The 19056-nt window shown below is 39.4% G+C and overlaps 2 protein-coding genes across 7 annotated transcripts in view; one reads left to right on the plus strand and one right to left on the minus strand.

Moving 5' to 3' along the window:
- ARHGAP6 (Rho GTPase activating protein 6) overlaps positions 1 to 19056 on the minus strand; it is a 514399-nt gene that overhangs the window by 122861 nt on the left and 372482 nt on the right. The window lies entirely within an intron of this gene.
- On the plus strand, positions 13494 to 18212 carry AMELX (amelogenin X-linked). Its single transcript, XM_065914851.1, has 5 exons — positions 13494 to 13547; positions 15992 to 16039; positions 17301 to 17342; positions 17406 to 17450; positions 17727 to 18212. The coding sequence occupies exons 1-5, from the start codon at positions 13494 to 13496 to the stop codon at positions 18210 to 18212; spliced, it is 675 nt and encodes a 224-aa protein (XP_065770923.1).

The raw sequence follows: 19056 nt of genomic DNA on the forward strand, positions 1-19056 counted from the left end.
ACAATTCATAAGCTAGACTAGATTATGTCCCATGGAATTCAACCCTGGCTGCACATTATATTCAACTGAAACAGAATTTCTAGAGGTGCCATCTGGCCACCTATGGTTGTAAAAGCTCCCCAGGTCATTCAAAACCACGACGAATTGGAGCCATTGCTCAGACCAATTAAATCAGAAGCTAGGTGGAATGGGACACAGAGTGTTATTTAAAAGCTACCCAAGTGGCTCTAAACTATAACCTGCACTGAAACAAATTTCTTCTAAATTTATATTGTAAAAGAATCAGAGATGGCCCTTCAAGAAGCATTTTGTAAAGGGACCCAATATGACTTATGTGAAATGGAGTATTTCCTGCCATATCAATAAATAAGAATGTCACAGCCATTGGTGATTCTAGCCTTCCAAATGTGAATTTTTGAGTCCGGAAAGTGCTGAGGAGTGGGGTCGGGGTAGGGGTGGGGGTAGGATGGGTGAAAAAGCGTCAGCGGCAGCCATCAGCCCCAGGCTGAGATGCATAGGAAAGGAATGATTTCAGGGAACCCAGAGTCTTGCGTCTATCCATACATAGAAAAGTACTAAATTCCTTAACTTCAGATATCTGGTTTTCCTTAATTAACAATAATCTTTTGATGTTCCGACTATCTAGCCCTATTGCAAACTTCTATATAACCTGACTGACTCCTTTCCCCACCTCCTGGGAACAGTTCTCTCAGGATTACTTGAGATGCTGTCTCCAGGTCTTGAGGTCCTAAAAATTCCCATCTAATAGAACATAACTCTCAAGTCCTAGGCTGTGACTACCTTTTTTGTTGACACTTGGTTTCAGTGTGTGCAGTTTTACTAGAAAGTTGATCACAAAGTGGTATTCTACCATGTTATGGATTCAGATGTTTCAGCTAATGTGTATATATGAGCTAGCAGTTTGTTAAGTGCTTAACAGGCTTAAACACTAGTCCACGTGTTTGATTGGCATTATTTCATTTAATCTTCATAATAATTCTATAAAGAACTGAGTGGGAAGAGTCTGATAACACTGTCATACACAGGGCATCAAGTCCTAGACAGTCAAGGTTACATAGACTCAGGCAGTTTGAGAAAACACTTCCTTAAAATTGAGAGCAGGAAATGGGCCAATTATTATCTTCATAACTTTAAGATTCCCACTCTGACCAGGGCAGATCTTGAGAACTAGCATTCATTTGTAAATGGGTTACAGGGAGGAGGAGGGCCTCGTCCACTCACCGAAAAAAGGTCACGCTTATAAACTGACTTTCTGAAGTGTACACATTTCTGAAGCCACGTGTTTCCTCTCTTTATTCATTCCTTAGAGTAAGTTAGATTAGTAGGATATGATTTAAATTGCGATTGCCTGCTTGTTTTCATTATCCACAGTTTAAATCAAATCTCATGCTTCTTTTTGCTGTTCAAGGGGTATTTATAATCTGCAGTAGAATTTTAAAGCTGAGTTAAGCATAACTCTCTGAGAACGATTAATACAGTGTTACAATTGTAGCATAGAACATGCCAAATCCAAATTGATATACATTTTAAATTATTGGCACCATGATTCCAAACATGCATATTGAAGGTGAAGACCACTGGGATATACCATTTTCTTTTTTAAATAACAATTTTAATCTCTTTTAATACTCTGAAAAGTGGGTGGTTTTTCCCATCAGATATTTTTTTCAACAGAAATTTTTATCCAAATAACTCATTTCCCCTATTTATCTCTTCACTTTTCTAAAAGAAATCATAGAATTTTAAAACTCGGGGTTCATCATTCAGATTGTCAAAGACCCTGAAACAGTGGTTTTTCCACCACAGAAGCTGGGTGCAGGTATCCACCCCACTTTCTACACCTCTACACTCAGCTCAATTCTTAGGTAAGTATAGATTTGTGGTTCTCAACTGGGAGCACTTTTGTTCCCCTTCCTCCCCAGGGAACATAGGGCCATGTCTGGAGACATATTTGTCTATCACTGGGAGAGGAGGTGGTTCTGGCATCTGGAGGATAGAGGCCCGGGATCCTGCTAACATATTACAGTGCACAGGACGGCCCCCACAGCAAAGAATGATCTGGTCCAAATGCCAAGGATGCTGACCCTGAGAAACCCTGCTAGAGAGGTTCTTCAAGATCCATTTTCCAACCACATATTGTATGATACCAGTTATATGAAACGTCCAGGATAGACAAACCCATCCAGACGGAAAGCAGATTGGTAGGTGTTTAGGGCTTGGGCAAATGGAAATAGGGAGCAATTGCTAATGAGTATGGGATTTCTTTTCAGGTGATGAAAATGTTTTGAAACTAGATTGTGGGGATGGTTACAAACTTTGTAAAGATACAAAAATATAGTAAAGCCCACTCAGCTGTACACTCTAAACAGGTAAACTTTATGATATGTAAATGCTAGGACAATAAAGTTATTAAAATTCTTTTTATAGACCTTTCATTAAGTAGCTTTTATTTCTGACTAAGCAAGGGCATTTTTGAATAGCTCTAGGTTTGGCTGGAGAATATTCTGTGGCAGCCCTTATTAAATGCAATTCTGTATTTTATAGGAAAGATTACAGACTTTCATTTTTTAAATTAAGATGTTCCCAGAATGTTATTGTTTTTTTCCATAATATTATTTGGCCTGGGATCCCTGCAGATATTGCATTTATCTGTGAGCTAATAGGTCAGGAGTGCCTGGGACAGGGCGGGTACCCAGGGGTCTGGTCTACTCTAGCTCTCATTGTGATGTTGAAGTCATCTCATTGTGATGATGAAGTCAGCCAACCACTTCCCACTTCAACTTCCTCATTCCTGACAAACTTTCTTGTTAGAAACCCAAGAAAAAAAAAAGCGCGGTGAAAGCAAATGCATAATGCTTCACTGTAGCCAATTGTACACAACTCACATTCCTTGCCCTGGCATCCAGGTCTCTCTCTTCCCACCAGCCACTTGTATCGCTAATTTTCAATCTCAAATCCCTGCTCCTGCCCAGGTGGTCTTCTTCTGCATACCCAAGTGCCCTCTGCATTTTTCCATTTCTGCTGTTTCCAGTGACAAAGCCCTGTGGTGGAATAGCCTTTACATCTATCCAAATCCTCTGCATTCCCAAAGTCCAGACACCCTTCTACATTTTTCCAAAGCCTCTGATTCATGGTAAATGACAGCAGGTATTTCAGGTAAGGAATTGTACATTTAACTGCTAAGAGCATGGAAGCACAACGAGATGTCACCTCTGGACCTTGTCTTATACTCCAACTTTGACCTCACACTATATGCAGCAGCGCTGGCTTCCTGCCAGTTCTCCAACACGCTGAGCCTGCCTCCATGTTGATGCCTTTGTGTTGGCTCTCACCCTAGAGATGCTCAGGTGTTGGTTAAAACTGACCACCCTATTGTAACTTGCAACTCAGCATTTTAATGCCCCTTAGCCAGCTCTGTATTTCCTTAGCCCTTCTCATCTTTTAACATATCTTTTATTTATCATATCTATTGTGCATATTGCTCTCTGCGAGACTGTGAACAGGGATCTCTGTCTTTAGTTCACTGATACACTCCATGAATGTAGAACATGCCTTGCACGTGGAAGGTAATCTATTATTTAAACATGTTAAATGCTAGAACATCAGATGACACTTAATAAATTTTAGTTTCATCATCATTGCTGTCGTCACCATCAACTGTATCATCATGGGGCAACTCTTATACTTTTATTCCATACCACTGCACTGTGTTTAGCCTTTCCTGGTTCTGTATTTTATATACTGTATAAAGATGGGGTAAGCTTCTTAAGGGGAGAGACCAATGGCATGTATATATTTTTGATATGTCTTCTTTTCCGATTGAGATATAATTCACTTGCCATGAAATTCACAACTTGAAAGTTCACAATTGAGTGACTTTCAGTATAGTCAAACGGTTGTACAACCATCACCACTATTCTAATTCCAGAACATTTCCATCACCCTCTTCATAAAAACCCCAAACCCGTTAGCAGTCCCTCCTCATGCTTCTCTCCCCCACATCCTGGCAACCAGGAATTTAATTTCTGTCCCTATGGATTTGGTTATCTTGGCATTTCGAAAAGGGAATCATACAATATACGGTCTTTTGTGTCTGGCTTCTTTCAGTTAGCATCATGTGTTCAAGGTTCAGCCATGCTGCAGCACTTGCCAGGACTTCATTCTTTTTTATGGCTGAATAATATTGTGTTGTATGGATATCATGCCACATGTGTGCTAGGCTTTGAATATTACAGATACTCAATAAACATTTTATCCCAATGATTTAAAAATTCTGGAAGCATATGGAATGCCTCTGAGAAGAAACTCAGCACAGGACTATGATTCTCCTAAGAGCGCATGATGAGATGATGCATGAGGTAACATAAAAAATAGAGATTTTATGATTTTTCAAGCTGTGTTAGCGTTATACTGGGGCAAATGTCATCTACAATTAGAACAAACTTGTACTCACTCCATTGAATTCTGTGATAGGTGACTGCATCTCTTTAATTTCAAGTAAAAATTCCTATGATAAAATGGATGTGAGTAGAATTATTGGCTTCCTGGTGGTGCTAGTGGTAAAGAATCTGCCTGCCAATACAGGAGACACCGGAGACTCAGGTTCAATCCCTGGGTCGGGAAGAACTTCTGGTATTCCTGCTAATTTATTTCCTCAGAGTTATAGCAACTTCAAATGTAGTTAATATTCCAGACATACCATTCATGATGTGACCTTTTGAATAGAAGTTTGGAAATAACTCTCAACTACTATCACTGAATTTTATATAATTGAGGGATGTGATAAAGAAAACACTAGCTGAAAGGCTGCTTACAGTGCTGTCCATGTTCAAAGGACCATGAGCTAAAACAGTAACCAGAATGGATGCCAGAAATGACAACACAACCAGAACTGTGGACATGGCCTCCACTTAGGTTTTACCATCTATTTCTTGTTTCCTGTAGAGTTAGCTGATCATAGGAAAATAGTATTCTAACATTTTACACTTATGTCCTTGTGGGTAATTCCTTAAGAAATGAACATGAAAGATATCCTACTGAATTGTAACAAAGTAAAAATTTTCTGTCCAAGAACAATAGAAGAAATTCTGCATATCAAATATGTGAGAATGATCATCTCCAACCTTTTGGGTGGTGAAATGTTTCCTTTGCTGTGCCTCCTTGAGCAAGTCGTGAAATAGTCTTAACATTGGAAATCATGTTTAGGAAGAGTCAATTGTATGCTCAAGACATTACCAGCTTCCTGTTACTGATGTTTCCCCATTTTCCAGGTAGTGAGGTAAGCATACAAGAGTCAAGAACACTGGTTCAAGTCAAGCATCATGGCTCAATGGCCCAACCATAACTCTAACCTATGCTGTCCTTTGCCAAAGGCACGTTCTCTCCACCATAGCATATTGCTTTTGTTTGGAGACTACCAATCTGTGTATGTGTACATTGAATTCCCTTAGGAAAGTGCAACTTACTTTGGTGTATTTTGCTCAATAAGCAGAAATAAAAATGCTTGTTCTTATGTTACTGTGTTACCTCTGTTAACACAGACATAACATTTTCACTCCCGACAATTACCAGTTAATTATAACCCAAACAACATACTATCCATCTGCATATAATTTCCCTTACTGAAAACTGCCCCACCAGATACTTAGGAAATGCTTACAGACCTGACAAATTACAAGCCGTTCCGTGTGTGCTTATATTATTCAGATAGCTTTCACTAGTGATCTAAAAGGGACCCTATAGCTTTTTAAAAATCATTTCTTTTGTCTTTGATTTGTATGTTCAGCTTTTATTCCCCCTGAGAATGATTATTAAATAAACCTAGGGCTTGTGAAAGATCCAGACCTATCACTCAGCACTCTCTGAACATGGATAAGCAATATTATACCCTAAACTTCTTGTATCTCTCCTGTATTTGTTCTGTTCACCAATTATTTAAAAGAAATAAAATCTTGGTTTCCCAAAAGCTTTCAGGAACTTAGATAACTACTCTTAATATTTTCGTGACCATCTCCCGAACTGGAGAAAGGGAGAGAGGGGGAAGGAGGGGAAGAGGAAAGAGGAGGAGAAAGAGAATCATTTCAGAGCCAAAGGACTTTAAAAACCTTTTTTTCCCACTTAACTATGTCGCGAAGAGTTGGACACAACTGAACAACTGAACTGAACTAATGTATCACAAGCATCTTTCTATATCACCAAATACAGATGGATACCCTTTATATGTGCCACAGTGGATTTGAACCAGTCCCCCATTGGGAGGCATTTTGTTCTAGATATCGGTTCATAAACACTTCTATCTACTTTATATTGTCCTTGGAAACAGCAGGCACTGCCTATAACTGAATCTTTCCCTGGTGATTTAGCACATGGGTATCTGCTCATGTCCAATCACTGCAGGACCTCAGGCTGAAAGACTGAAGCAATCCCATGGAAAATTAATATGCCCCTCCCCAGTCCAGCCAGAGGACTCCTGGAAGACTCTAGGGGGGCCGCCTTTCCCACAGCCCCCGCGTCTTTTGGGGTCACTGTGCTCCTTCTCCTCTCTCCTCATCCCTTTCTCCTCCACAAGCGCAGACAGAGGCGGAGAGTGTATTCACTTCCTGAAGGTGAGAAGGACCATCTGTTCCAGCACCCTCTCCTAGCATTCTCCACCCCGATGCAGAGTGAAGAATACTTCTAGGAACTGTGAGCAGTTTGAGAATTGGGCCACTGGCCTATTCATCCTTGTCCTCCAGCGCCAATGAGTGTGCTAGGCACACACGAAGCGCTCAGCAATGGCCACTGAAGTCAGATCACAGCTTTGGCCTCTGAGGGATGAGTTAAGATTTTAGGGTCCTGGGGCCATCTCCCTTCACTGCAGCACTATTGTATTTCCTGCTGCTTCAGTAAAGTCTCCTTTTTTCATTTCAGGACTCTTGGGGCTTGCTGAGCCAGTCACCACCTTTGATCACCACCTTGAATACCAACACCAAGCATTTCTGTTTTCTTATATGCGCCATTCTTCTTTCTAATTCTTCACCCCTGTTACTGATGCTTTTTTTTAATCCCAAGTCTACTCACTTACTAAATGTTGTTAGCCAGTAAGAAGATTCCTGTTTTTCCCCATAGCTTCAAAGGACCAGCCATTAAACATAGTTGAGTTCAGGATATTCTGGAATATGTACTGATGGCTTGGAGTCAATAAAATATGTGAATATGGGTGAGAGAGGTTAGGTTTTTTTGCAGTTATTCTTTTTAAATTACACCTTGTGCTGAAGTCTAAAAAGCTAATAATAATAATAATAATAAAACTATTATATCAAGCAAATTAACGCAGTTTCAAATAAGGAAAAAAAATCAATTTTATCTATCATAGTATATTACAATTTAAACTAACAGGTCAGAGCCAAATATAATGAGGATGTTGTGATAACTGATTCTAAATCCTTTACAGCATCTCCCTTTTTAGCTCCTTATCAGAGGCTGTTTGCATGAAAGTCCATAGGAGCACTGACAGCAATCCCGAGTTATCCATCTTAGTTGTTTAAAAGCTCAGCTAAATTACTGCAAGATTTCTCTGTTTAGGAGACTCCACATAGATTAAGGACATTTGAAATATTTTCATTATATCATGGGTAACTTCTCTACATTTTCATCAATTAATTGACACATTTATCCAGCACCTACTTTGTAAAAGAGATTTTTCTAGTTACCAAAGAGCTTCCAAGGAAGTATGACACAATACCTGACTTTTAAAGGTTGCAAAGGGAAGTCAGTGTGTTTATTGGAATCAATGAGTGATGGTGTCCCTGGGTTCTGAAGAGGGTACAATTCCACTCCAGCAAGGCACCCAAACAAAACAACCAGCCTGGAGAATATTTTCTTTTAAGTAAATGTCTACAAAAGAAACACTTAAAATCTGACTTTAGTTCCAGCTACATAAGAAAATCCACTCCTGAAATTATTCTAGAATACTAGACAGTTGTAGATCTGCTTTAAAAGAAGATTCAAGAAATGGGCTCCTATAGATGATAAGAAAGTCTTCTGGAACTCATAGCACCTCACTTATCCCAATGTCACTTGCATACCTCAACCACTGCTGAAAACCAGGAAGTTGAGCAAAGCGGTGAAATGCAAAAACAAAACAAAATATCCTCCCAGCATTCAAAAACCAAGGTCACAATACTGCAAGTTCTGAGCTTTTCTCATAAGTGAGCCTCCCAGGCCACCTCAGCTTAGAGCGTCTCTTTACTTACGGTTCACACATATTCCTAACACGCTTGGCCATGTGATTTTCCAGCATACTGTAAATCAGAAGATTACAAGGGGAGAGTTGCTAGGATACGGAACGTGAGAACAGCAAAATGTGATGGGTTGTAAGTCAAGAAAAAGAATAACTACGAAAAAATGGGCAAAAGAACTTATTAAAAAACTATAAAGCACCACGTGAAAATTTTCTGTATGTATGAAATTTGTTGTTGAGTATCTAACTTTTTGTCTGAGGCCAGGCATTGCAGGAAGTGAAGACATTTAAGATATGCTTCTGCTCAGAGCTCAAGGGTGCTTTGGCTCTTGACTTCCATGGCTTCTCTTTACTAAAAGTAGTTGATTGGGACAAAGTAAGGAGTGTGACGACAGTGGGTTAGATTCTAGTTGCCTTGGATTAACCTATGCTTGGCTCATCTCTTTTCATACTCCTGGAGTTGGTGATGGACAGGGAAGCCTGGAGTGCTGCAGTCCATGGGGTCGCAGAGTCAGACATGACTGAGCGACTGAACTGAACTGAACTGAACTGCCTTATCTCTGACCACTGGCAGGCAGGGACCATTTGGTTCTTGATTTGTGCCAAAATTCCAGCCTGAGGTCCTTCCACATGAATTGCATGTCCTGCAGCCCCTGCTTGATTCCACAAAATTCAGGAGGGAGTTAGAGCAGCTGTTTCTGGGCCAGAAGGTGTCTGAATGTAATGTTTTTATAACCCTTTCTTGGACCTTCCTTGTTCCCATTAAGCAAGAGTGGGAACCTATATGGGCATTTATTCACTAGTCATTTTGGAGAAAAGCTTTTGAAAACAAGAATAAAATCATTCATGTATCAATATTTGTCCCCTAAGTAATACAAACGGTCCTAGGTTCATAAGTATTCAACATATATATTTGAAATGAATGCATAAGGGGATAAAGACACATCCTGGGGTCATTCTATCACAGATATTCCATGGATATTTCCATAGAGGAAAATATTTTATTTTTGTGATGCATTTTTGAAATAGTGATTTTTTTTTTAAAAAAAAGAAAATACTTGATGTCAGAGAATAAGAAAAACAATATCACAAATACTTTGGAAGTGTTATAGCCTCTACCTAACAAAATAAGCCTAATAAGTTCAGTCTAGTAAGTTCTGTTTTATAAAGTTAACTTATTCATAAATGAAACAACTGCTCATATGAAAATTTTTTCAATTGAAAAACATTGAGTAACTGTTAAATTGCCTGTGGGACCTAAATTAGTGGAAGAGATTTTAAGCATAGGGATCCATAGTTTAGTACCTTGTGACTTGGGATATTCAGTGGGGGGAAATAAATAGAAAGAACCACATTGTTTCTATTGTATTTGCCATTACACTGAACAAGTACCCATGGTGGACTGGCAATGACTCACTATCTGATGGACGAGAGAAATTAATGCCATAATAAAGAATCATTTTGCTGATCCTTGTAGCCAAATGTATGACACTTTCTCATTGTTGAAAGGCGAAGCAAAATAATGAGACATATTTTGTAAACCTACAAAACCACTATTAGTTCACAAATGACTTGTCCTTATTCTTTTCAGGCACTTCAATATACGTAGTTAAATAAAATGAGGAGAAAGATTGCGAAAGCATATAATATGGTCTACATTTCCCTTCCTCTCCCTCGTACTGTCCCTCCTACTCTCCCTTATCTCCTTGTCACACACCTCCCACCTCCCCTCCCTCCAAGTAAGCTGACATCACTTCTCCATCCATTTTGCAACTTCCTTCAAAAGGAATCCTTCTTACCTTTGACATATAATAAATACACTCATGAATAAATGCAAACTATGGACACAATTGACTTTTAGAAGCATATTCTATGTTCCCTTTCAATCACATACTTGACTCTTTTAACTCTCCACTTTTTCTTTTGTAATTTCTGTCTCTCTGGTTGAGGGGTCTACCTTACCTTTCTTCATAATGGTTGTTCATTTTCTACTAATTCATCCCCAAGGCTTATCTTAGAATCTTATTTGTTAGCATTTTTAAACATTAACTGTGTGCCAAGTGCTGGGGCTGAGGAAGGTGATAACTTTCCATTCCCACCAGAGATGTCTCTCATTTAGTTTTTACACGAATCCGCTTGGTAGGCTCTAGAATTGTCTTAATTTTACTGATGAGGAAACTGAGGCTCAGATAGGCTACATATCTTCTCAAGTCAATCAACCCTTGGTGAAGCTGGGTTCAGGACCCACAGGTAAATCTAACCTCCAGTTCTTAATACTATATTGCCTTTCATGGATATTATCTCCTTGAATTTAATTTAGCCAATGTGGAGTATCAATATAAAGATATATGTACATGAACAAGCTTTAGAAATATTACTTAAGTAGTCAAAAAGATCCAGCTATACTGCTAGCAGTATCTGGGCATATAATGAGAATTTCCTTTATTGATCAATAATGATAGTCTCCTCATCAGCTACCTCTTATCATAGTCACAAATTTTGTTTTTTAAATATATTCTTCTTTTTAAATATTCTTTTCCATTATGATTTATCACAGAATACTGAATATAGTTCCATGTGTTATACAGCTGTTGCTGTTGAGTTGCTAAGCCATGTCCGACTCTTTGCAACACCTCGCTCAGCTCCTCTATCCATGGGGTTCTCCTGGCAAGAATACTAGAGTGGGTAGCCATTTCCTTCTCTGACAAATTTTGCTTTTTTACTGATCATATTTTAGAACAAAATAAAAATCCATATGCTTTACTAAGGTAGAAGAATAAAAAAATTTAATAGCTAGATTGGAGGTCCTCTCAGAACAGGGCTTTGGTTATTGTTCAGGCAAAGCAAAGGCTGCTGTGAACATGGGGATAAGACAACCAAAAGGACAGTTAGGAGTCTCTGAAAGAAAAAAAAAGAATAGAATTCAGATTTGCTTATGAGAGAATGTGGGATTGGACCAGAAGGATGTAGGTTAAGAAGGGCCATCATACTAAACGAGGCTGAGCTGCTGTGTGGGGTCGGGGAGCCAGGACAATGCTTCCTGTGATATACATTTGTTTGCAGGAATCAAAACGTGTTTTTAAGTGTGTGGTGTGGTATGTGGTATGTCCCTGGCCTTGTCCTTCAAATCACGAATAAAAGTTTGGTTACTGGGAGAACCTTGAGTTCATGGTGGCTTGGATGGCAGATGGGTTACAGAATCAGGCCAAGGAGAAGGGCCTTTATCCTCTCTTTTGGTGGACACCAGAATGGTGATAAAGGTGATTCCTTTGTCACTTTTATCACCATAAAGGTTGATAAAGGTTGGAGAAGGTGATAAAGGAATTTTCACAGAGAACAGAGAAAATATCTTCAATGGAAGTAGCAAAAAGAGCAGTGGTGATCCTGAAATTATAATTCCTCAGAGAATTATTGGCAAGAGCTTTGGGATTTTACCAGAATGGAGATTTCAATCAATTTATCCTGATCTGAGGGCTGGGGAACTCTAGAGGACACATCGATTAGACTTATAGAAACACAACCATCTAACATTTTTTGGTAAAGAACAATGTTATGTTCGTTAGAACCAGGGAACAGACAATGACATGGCTGTTTCTTAATAGTAAATCTGAAATATCAGCATGTGCAGTCAACTCATTTGCTGACCTAAAAACAGACTGATGAATTTTTTTGCCTGTTAAACCTATTATTGCCTATAATGAAAGACTATATGCACTAATCACAACATACAGTCTTATATTTGATCACAGCTTCTAAAAGTCATGATGCAGGGATTTTTAGTTACACTCAACACATTTTTCCTTCAGAAACCTGATTGGTTGCTCTAGATGCTGTGAATGGTATAAAATGAGCTCTTAGTTGGAAGAAATCTAAAGAATCAAGCATCCCTGAGTTTCAGACAGAAACTTACTGAGTACGTGTGTTCAAAGGTATGTGGATTTTATTCATAATTTGGTATCCTTTCTATTGTACTTACTTCTTTTTCTGCATTTCATGTTCAAAAGATGCAAATGTGTTCTGCATTTCTCATAACTTATGGTGTCAATATTCAGTTGCTTCTTCAGCTGGACCATGATTAAATTAAACTGATTACTTAAATGAATTGTTACTTTCTCATGCAGCAAAATGTTTGTCTATATTTCTTTAAATTTTAGGTCCAGAATCCCAAAGCATTTTTCAGGACCAAATTTCACAGCAAAATATTTAATTACTTATCAATTAAGGCAAAAGTAATTTTTCACAGGCTGTGATACATTACTTAGGAAAACATTTCATTTAATTCCATCAAACAGAACCATCAACAAAATGGTTTTCCTCATTAATGCAAACTTCAAAAAAAAAGACAGATTTAGGAGGTAAAAATGTCAGTGTACTTCTCATAGCCTGCATTATTACACCTGATACTCATTTCCGATGCAAATTTAAGGCTTTTCTTCTGACAGTTCTCAAAGTTAGCCAGTAATTTGCACCACAAGGCAATGTATTTTAGGATGCCTTGTTTTGCTTCATGTTCCAAGGGTCTTATTTGTGGAATAATTACAGTGCAGTGTCAAACAAAAGGAAAATGTCATCATCTAAATATGGAATCTTTTCAATAAAAGTCATTCAACATTCAGAGAATAATCACAGAATATTAGCACCGTCCTCTCCCCTCTCTTCAACCACATCTTTTGCTCCACATCTGGAGCTCAAGGATGTTATCTGAGGGTCTTAAGTCCTTTCAGTCAGAAGACCTGAAATTAAATTCCACCCCTTCCTTATTCTATTTTCTCAGATGACTGATCTTTAACAGTATCACTGCTCAGGTGGACGGTACCAAAACCAACCTTTCTGTGCCTCCTGGTTCTAAAAGTATCAAATAGTATGCACCTTGATGATCTCAATTTTTAGAGTTAATTCTATTTTTAATCATTTTAATTATAACCTACATTTAGCTTCTATGACTCTACAGGCTATATAGGTATAGGAAAATGGCCTGCAAATTCATGTCATTTATGTCCCTAAAGCTTGTTCAGCTCTCAGCCTAAATGAAAAACATCTTTATTACCACTGTAGTTCCAGAAACAATAAAATGGGTTGAGAACTGGAATCATATAGGAATGACGTAATCTCACAAGAAATGGTCCATCCTTTTTATTAGCAACAGACTAATATAGATTTTTATGTGGGTTTTATGAAGCATTAATTATGTCCTTCTTTGAGAAGAGATAAGAAAAGTGGATGTTGACTTGTATTTCAGGGCTACCAAGAAATGGGGACCTGGATTTTGTTTGCCTGCCTCCTGGGAGCAGCCTTCTCTATGCCTGTGAGTAAAACCCCTCCTTCAAAAGTAAATGTCCAGTTTCACAAGCTTGAAAACAAGTCTGCCCCACAGTGGGTAAACATTAGGGTTTAAAACAGTACATGATCAAATTTCCTCAAATGTCTCTGTGTTTAAGAAGCACTTTGAAGAGCTTGTTATAAAAAATGGATTCCCAGATGCTTCTGTCAAAGATTCTGATTGAGTACAGTTGGGGTGGGGCCCAGGACTCTGTATTTTAACAAGCACCCCAGGAGATTCTATTGGAACAGTTAGCCTGTAAATATCATCACCCATCTCTAGATGGAGGAAACTTTTGGAAGGGACCCTTGAAAGGCCTCCAGAGAAAGTATTCAACCAGCCTTAGGCAAATATTACAAAAATGTCAGTTTTCTCTAGAATTCAACTTTTCACAAGTATCCAAATATTTTCCTGCTCCCCCATGTCCACTGCTGTTGACCTTCAGAGGGTAAGATTTTGTGTTAGAAATTCCTTTCTTGAAACATCTCCCTGTTCTAAGAGACCTCATCCTTTTGGGTGTACCTGTTAAGCGTAGGACGTCCATGTGCTTGTCTGGAATCCAATCTATGCTCAATACATATGGATACATGTTATATTCAGATGTACCAAGGGCTGGGAGGTCTGACCAATTTTCTCTAAATACAGGTACACAAGAGATTAGATCACATGCAGGCAAAGCAGGATCCATCTGTTTTTCAGTGGCCTAAAGAGCAGTTGATACAACCAGAAGCCAGCAAAGCTTGAATATCTGCCTCCTCTCTTCCTCTCTCACCCATAAGACCAAGATTCTGTGCTCTGCCTTCCTGAAATCCTGCATTGTGGCAATTCCTAGGTCCCTGAGGGCCCTAGCATTACAAATTCAGTCCCTTTTCCCCTCTTCAATTTACCCCTATTCTCTGAGGGCTTCTATCAAGAATATAGAGGAAAGGCAGTTAACTAAAAGGAAAACAATTCACATTCAGATGAGAGGAATAAACCCTCTTATTAAATTTGAGCATTTTACAAGAACAGAGCCTTAATCAGCTCACAGCCTGAGGGGGATGGTCTGAATGGTCCTCCTCTCCCTCTTCCCCCCACCCCCCAGGGCCAATCAGAATTCCACAATGCAGGCATCAATCACTTGGCCTCCACTTTTGACAAGACAGATAGTCCTGGTTTCAATAATTATTCAGGTTGTTTTTTATTTTGAGCTTCAAAATGTTTCTACCATAGAAACATTGACAGACTCATAAAAAGATGACAGAATAATAAAAAGAATCAGCCAAAACTTCATAAATCAACTCTTTTATTTCCCATGGGATTTATACTGTTTCCACTGTAACACACCCATCTTGTTTTCACATTCATCGATTCACACATAGTTGTTTCTTTTGTTGCTGCTCATGTGTTATTTACTTAGCATACCAATTATGAGTAATATCTTTTACTTAACCACATATCCACCTCCTGATTTATAAGGGAATGTTCGTGAGACAATTCTCTTCTTGCTGGCATTTTGCAATTGTGTAAGAAAAACATATCCTTCTTCCCAACTGGGAGACGTGGAATATTGCCTGCCACATCAGTAAACAAAGGATGTCACAGTCATCAGTGATTGCAGCCCCCTTCAGGGTGAGCTGGTGAGCCCTAGGGGACCTCAGGGGGGAAGGAATACCTGCCATCTAGAAGCAAGCAGATTGCAGTCACTCCCAAAGGTGAGCCCTGAAGAAACTTTCAGGAAAGTAGAACACAGGATGCTGGCCCCAGATAGCTGAGGTGCATATCAAAGGAAAGATTTCAGTGAGCCCAGACTCCTGCACCTTCCTATATACAGAAAAAGCACTAAATTCCTTGAGAGATCTGGTTTTCTTTCATTAACAATAATCTTTTGACATTCAGTCTACCTGCCCTTTGTTACCAAATTCTTATACATCCTGGCTCCCCACCATTGCCTCCTCAGAGCAGTTTTCTCTGGGTAACTAGAGATGTTGCTTCCTGGTCTTGAAGCCCTAAAAATTCCCACTGAATAAACTATAACTCTCAACTTTTAGGTTGTGAATATTTTTTCAGTAGACAGCTTCATCAAGAAATAAAATGATGGGTGGGCTAGAGTAAGACTGATTGACAACATGGACGGAGAAGATCAGGGGAGGATAAATGTATGCTGGTTTCTGTTCCTAGGACATCTAGTTGTTCTGGACCTCTTTAAAATAAGAGGGCTCCTCTTCTACACAGGGTACATGTTCAAACTAAAAGTAGACCTCAAATATATTCTGCACTATATAGATTTTTTAAAAGTAGCTGCAGTCTCTCTTAATGTGAAAATTGCATATTGACTTAATCTCTTTCCCTCTCTCTCTCTCTCTCTCTCCCCCCTTCTTTCTCTCCCCCTCCCTCTTTTCTTCCTCTTTCTCATTCTTTTTCTTCTCATTTCCCCCTTCCTATAAAAGCTACCACCTCATCCTGGGCACCCTGGTTATATCAACTTCAGCTATGAGGTAATTTTTCTCTTTACTAATTTTGACCATTGTTTGAGTTAACAATGCCCTGGGCTCTGTAAAGAATAGTGTGTTGATTCTTCATTCAAGATGTTTCTCAGTCCCACCTTTTCAGTTCTCACTACCAGCTTCCTGGTTTAAGCCCTGGTGGGTTATCCCAGCCTTCATTGCCCCATAACCCTCCTACCTGGCCTCTCTGACTTAGTTTCTCCTCCTTATATGGCTATAAAATTTATCTCCCATGAACTACCACTCAGGGGGACTGCACGGTAGGGCAGAAATGAACTCTGGCTGAACAGCTTTGTTCTATCCCAGCCTGTAAAACATGGGGAATCAGGTAAGATGTTATTTAAGATCCTTTCCAACTGGAAAACTCCCAATTCTAAGATATTCATACTCTGTGTATCTCCCTCATTTGTCCTTACTGAAATATTAGTGACCAAGTGGTCTGTGAGAGCAATGGAAAGCATGAGATTTCTGGAAAGTGGGTTTGAGGCTCTCCTCACCCCCATACTTACCATGAGACATTAGGTCAATCATTCTCTCTCTCTAGAACTTTGGTTTCCTCATCTGGAGAAGGGAAATAATGATAATATCCTGACTTCAAAATATTGTTTGGGGAGCAAAATAGTTAAGCAATATCAAAGGTGCTTTGTTAAGTATGACTTGAGCAAAGTTAATAATTGTTTATTGTATTGATATCAAATACCATACTACTATCTGAAGGAGTCGTTGGACCTGAGGTGAACCAAATACATACTGCTTAGAAAGAAGGAAAAATCTTACTTTTTTCATAGGTTCAAATGACAATCCATGAGTTTGTTTACTCATACAAACTGACGGAAAGCGTTAATAAAAATTTGAGGCAAGATTTTCTATTATATCTTAAAAGGATGACATATGTGACCTGAAAACCTGTGTTTCTAGTATAAGGGACAGTGTTTCTGCCTCCTTTATTTTTTTCCATTGTTACATCACATCAAAAAAGGATATAATTAAAATTATATCACATTAATTTTCTGTTTTTTCTCTTGTAAAGAAGAGCAGGAGCTGAGGAATTAAACAGACTTACAACTTTTATAATCTCAGTCAAGCTCATGAGCCTCTTTAACTCTCCATGACCTTGTCTGTAAAAGTGAAAGTGATGATACTTGCCTCAGAATATGTAAGAAAACATGAAAAATGTGTAGGATGGCTGTAAGGTGGAACCTCACACGTAGGAGGCACCTAACAAATGTTTACCTTATTCTTTCTTCCTTAGAACTCCTATTTTCAGGGTATCAGTATTGACAAGACTGCATTAGTGAGTCTTTATTCCATGCAACGAAATTAAAACAAATGTATTCTAATCTCTCTTTCTCTTAAGGTGCTCACCCCTCTGAAGTGGTACCAGAGCATGATAAGACACCCGGTATGTAGATGTTTTGGTTCTTTATTCCCTTAAAATATTAAGCATGCATTTCAATTCCCTTTTTAAGTGAGGCAACATATCTATGCCACATATAGACACTAATGGGAAATCTAGGTGGTAAGCGGTCAAATCTGTATACACAGTTAGAAATTCTTGCACAGGGAAAAAAAACTGAGTAAATATTAATATTGCCATAATGACAAAGAAAACATTGCTGCTTCTCCAGTTGGAAGTCAATGGAGCGGATGGTAAACCTGACTCTTTGTTTCTCACCAGTACACTTCCTATGGTTACGAACCCATGGGTGGATGGCTGCACCACCAAATCATTCCCGTGGTGTCCCAGCAGACTCCCCAGAATCACGCCCTGCAGCCTCATCACCACATCCCCATGGTGCCAGCTCAGCAGCCCGTGGTCCCCCAGCAGCCAATGATGCCAGTTCCTGGCCAACACTCCATGACTCCAACCCAACACCACCAGCCAAACCTCCCTCTGCCCGCCCAGCAGCCCTTCCAGCCCCAGTCCATCCAGCCGCAGCCTCACCAGCCCCTGCAGCCCCTGCAGCCCCTGCAGCCCTTGCAGCCCCTGCAGCCCCTGCAGCCCCAGCCGCCCGTGCACCCCATCCAGCCCTTGCCGCCACAGCCACCTCTGCCTCCGATATTCCCCATGCAGCCTTTGCCCCCCATGCTTCCTGACCTGCCTCTGGAAGCTTGGCCAGCAACAGACAAGACCAAGCGGGAGGAAGTGGTGAGTACACCTTGAAGTCACTACAACACTTCTCAAAACGGGCGCGCGAAAATGGCCCCCCAGAGCTTGAAAATCTCTCACAGTCCAGGGTCTACAGTTTCAGCTCAGCTCCAGCTCAGTGATTCTCTGAGTCCAAGTGTGTGTTGTAAGTTTATATTATAAACGAGCTCATCTATATGGCTGAGTAATTAACACAATAGCTTTTATGGTGGATGTAAACTCTATAATTACTTTGAATTCCTACCAGAAGATCTATTATTGAAAGCTGTTAATTTGACAGACAGTACTATAAGGGAACATTAGTTCTCTTTATCTTTCAAAGGTTTGACCAGCAAGAATAGGCTAGAACTGAACTGGAGATTTCTTTTTAAAGGGTAATTGTTGCCAATGAGGGGATGCAGATATTTGAACAGGTAGGTGGGAGATCTCTTTGAAAACCTAAAGGAAAATTACTTGTTTAAAGTGGTTTTGAATCTAACTTGGAGGAAGCTAAACTAGACAGATTGCTAGATTCTTTTTCAGTGCTGGGATTCTGTAGATTTTTTTAAGCAATAAGTCTTAAAGGACAAAATATCCTTTCATTACAGAAAGCTCTTTCCCACTCTTCCAAATGAGTGGGAAATAGTCATTAAGTGACCCTTATCCATATATATAAACCCTCACTTTTGTGTATAAGAGATTATGTAATTCTACTGTATGTATGTCTTCAAATGTAATTCCAAGCTATAAATGTTATTAATGATTTTCTACTGAGAAAGTGAGGGGTGGGGTAGAAATGACCTGGATGGGGAGCCGGGTTACCTGGGTTCCAATTATAACTCTGCACCTAAAAAGGAGATGCTATTTAACAAGTCACTTC

The sequence above is a fragment of the Muntiacus reevesi genome, chromosome X, assembly GCF_963930625.1.
Source record: "Muntiacus reevesi chromosome X, mMunRee1.1, whole genome shotgun sequence".
Taxonomy (NCBI): domain Eukaryota; kingdom Metazoa; phylum Chordata; class Mammalia; order Artiodactyla; family Cervidae; genus Muntiacus; species Muntiacus reevesi.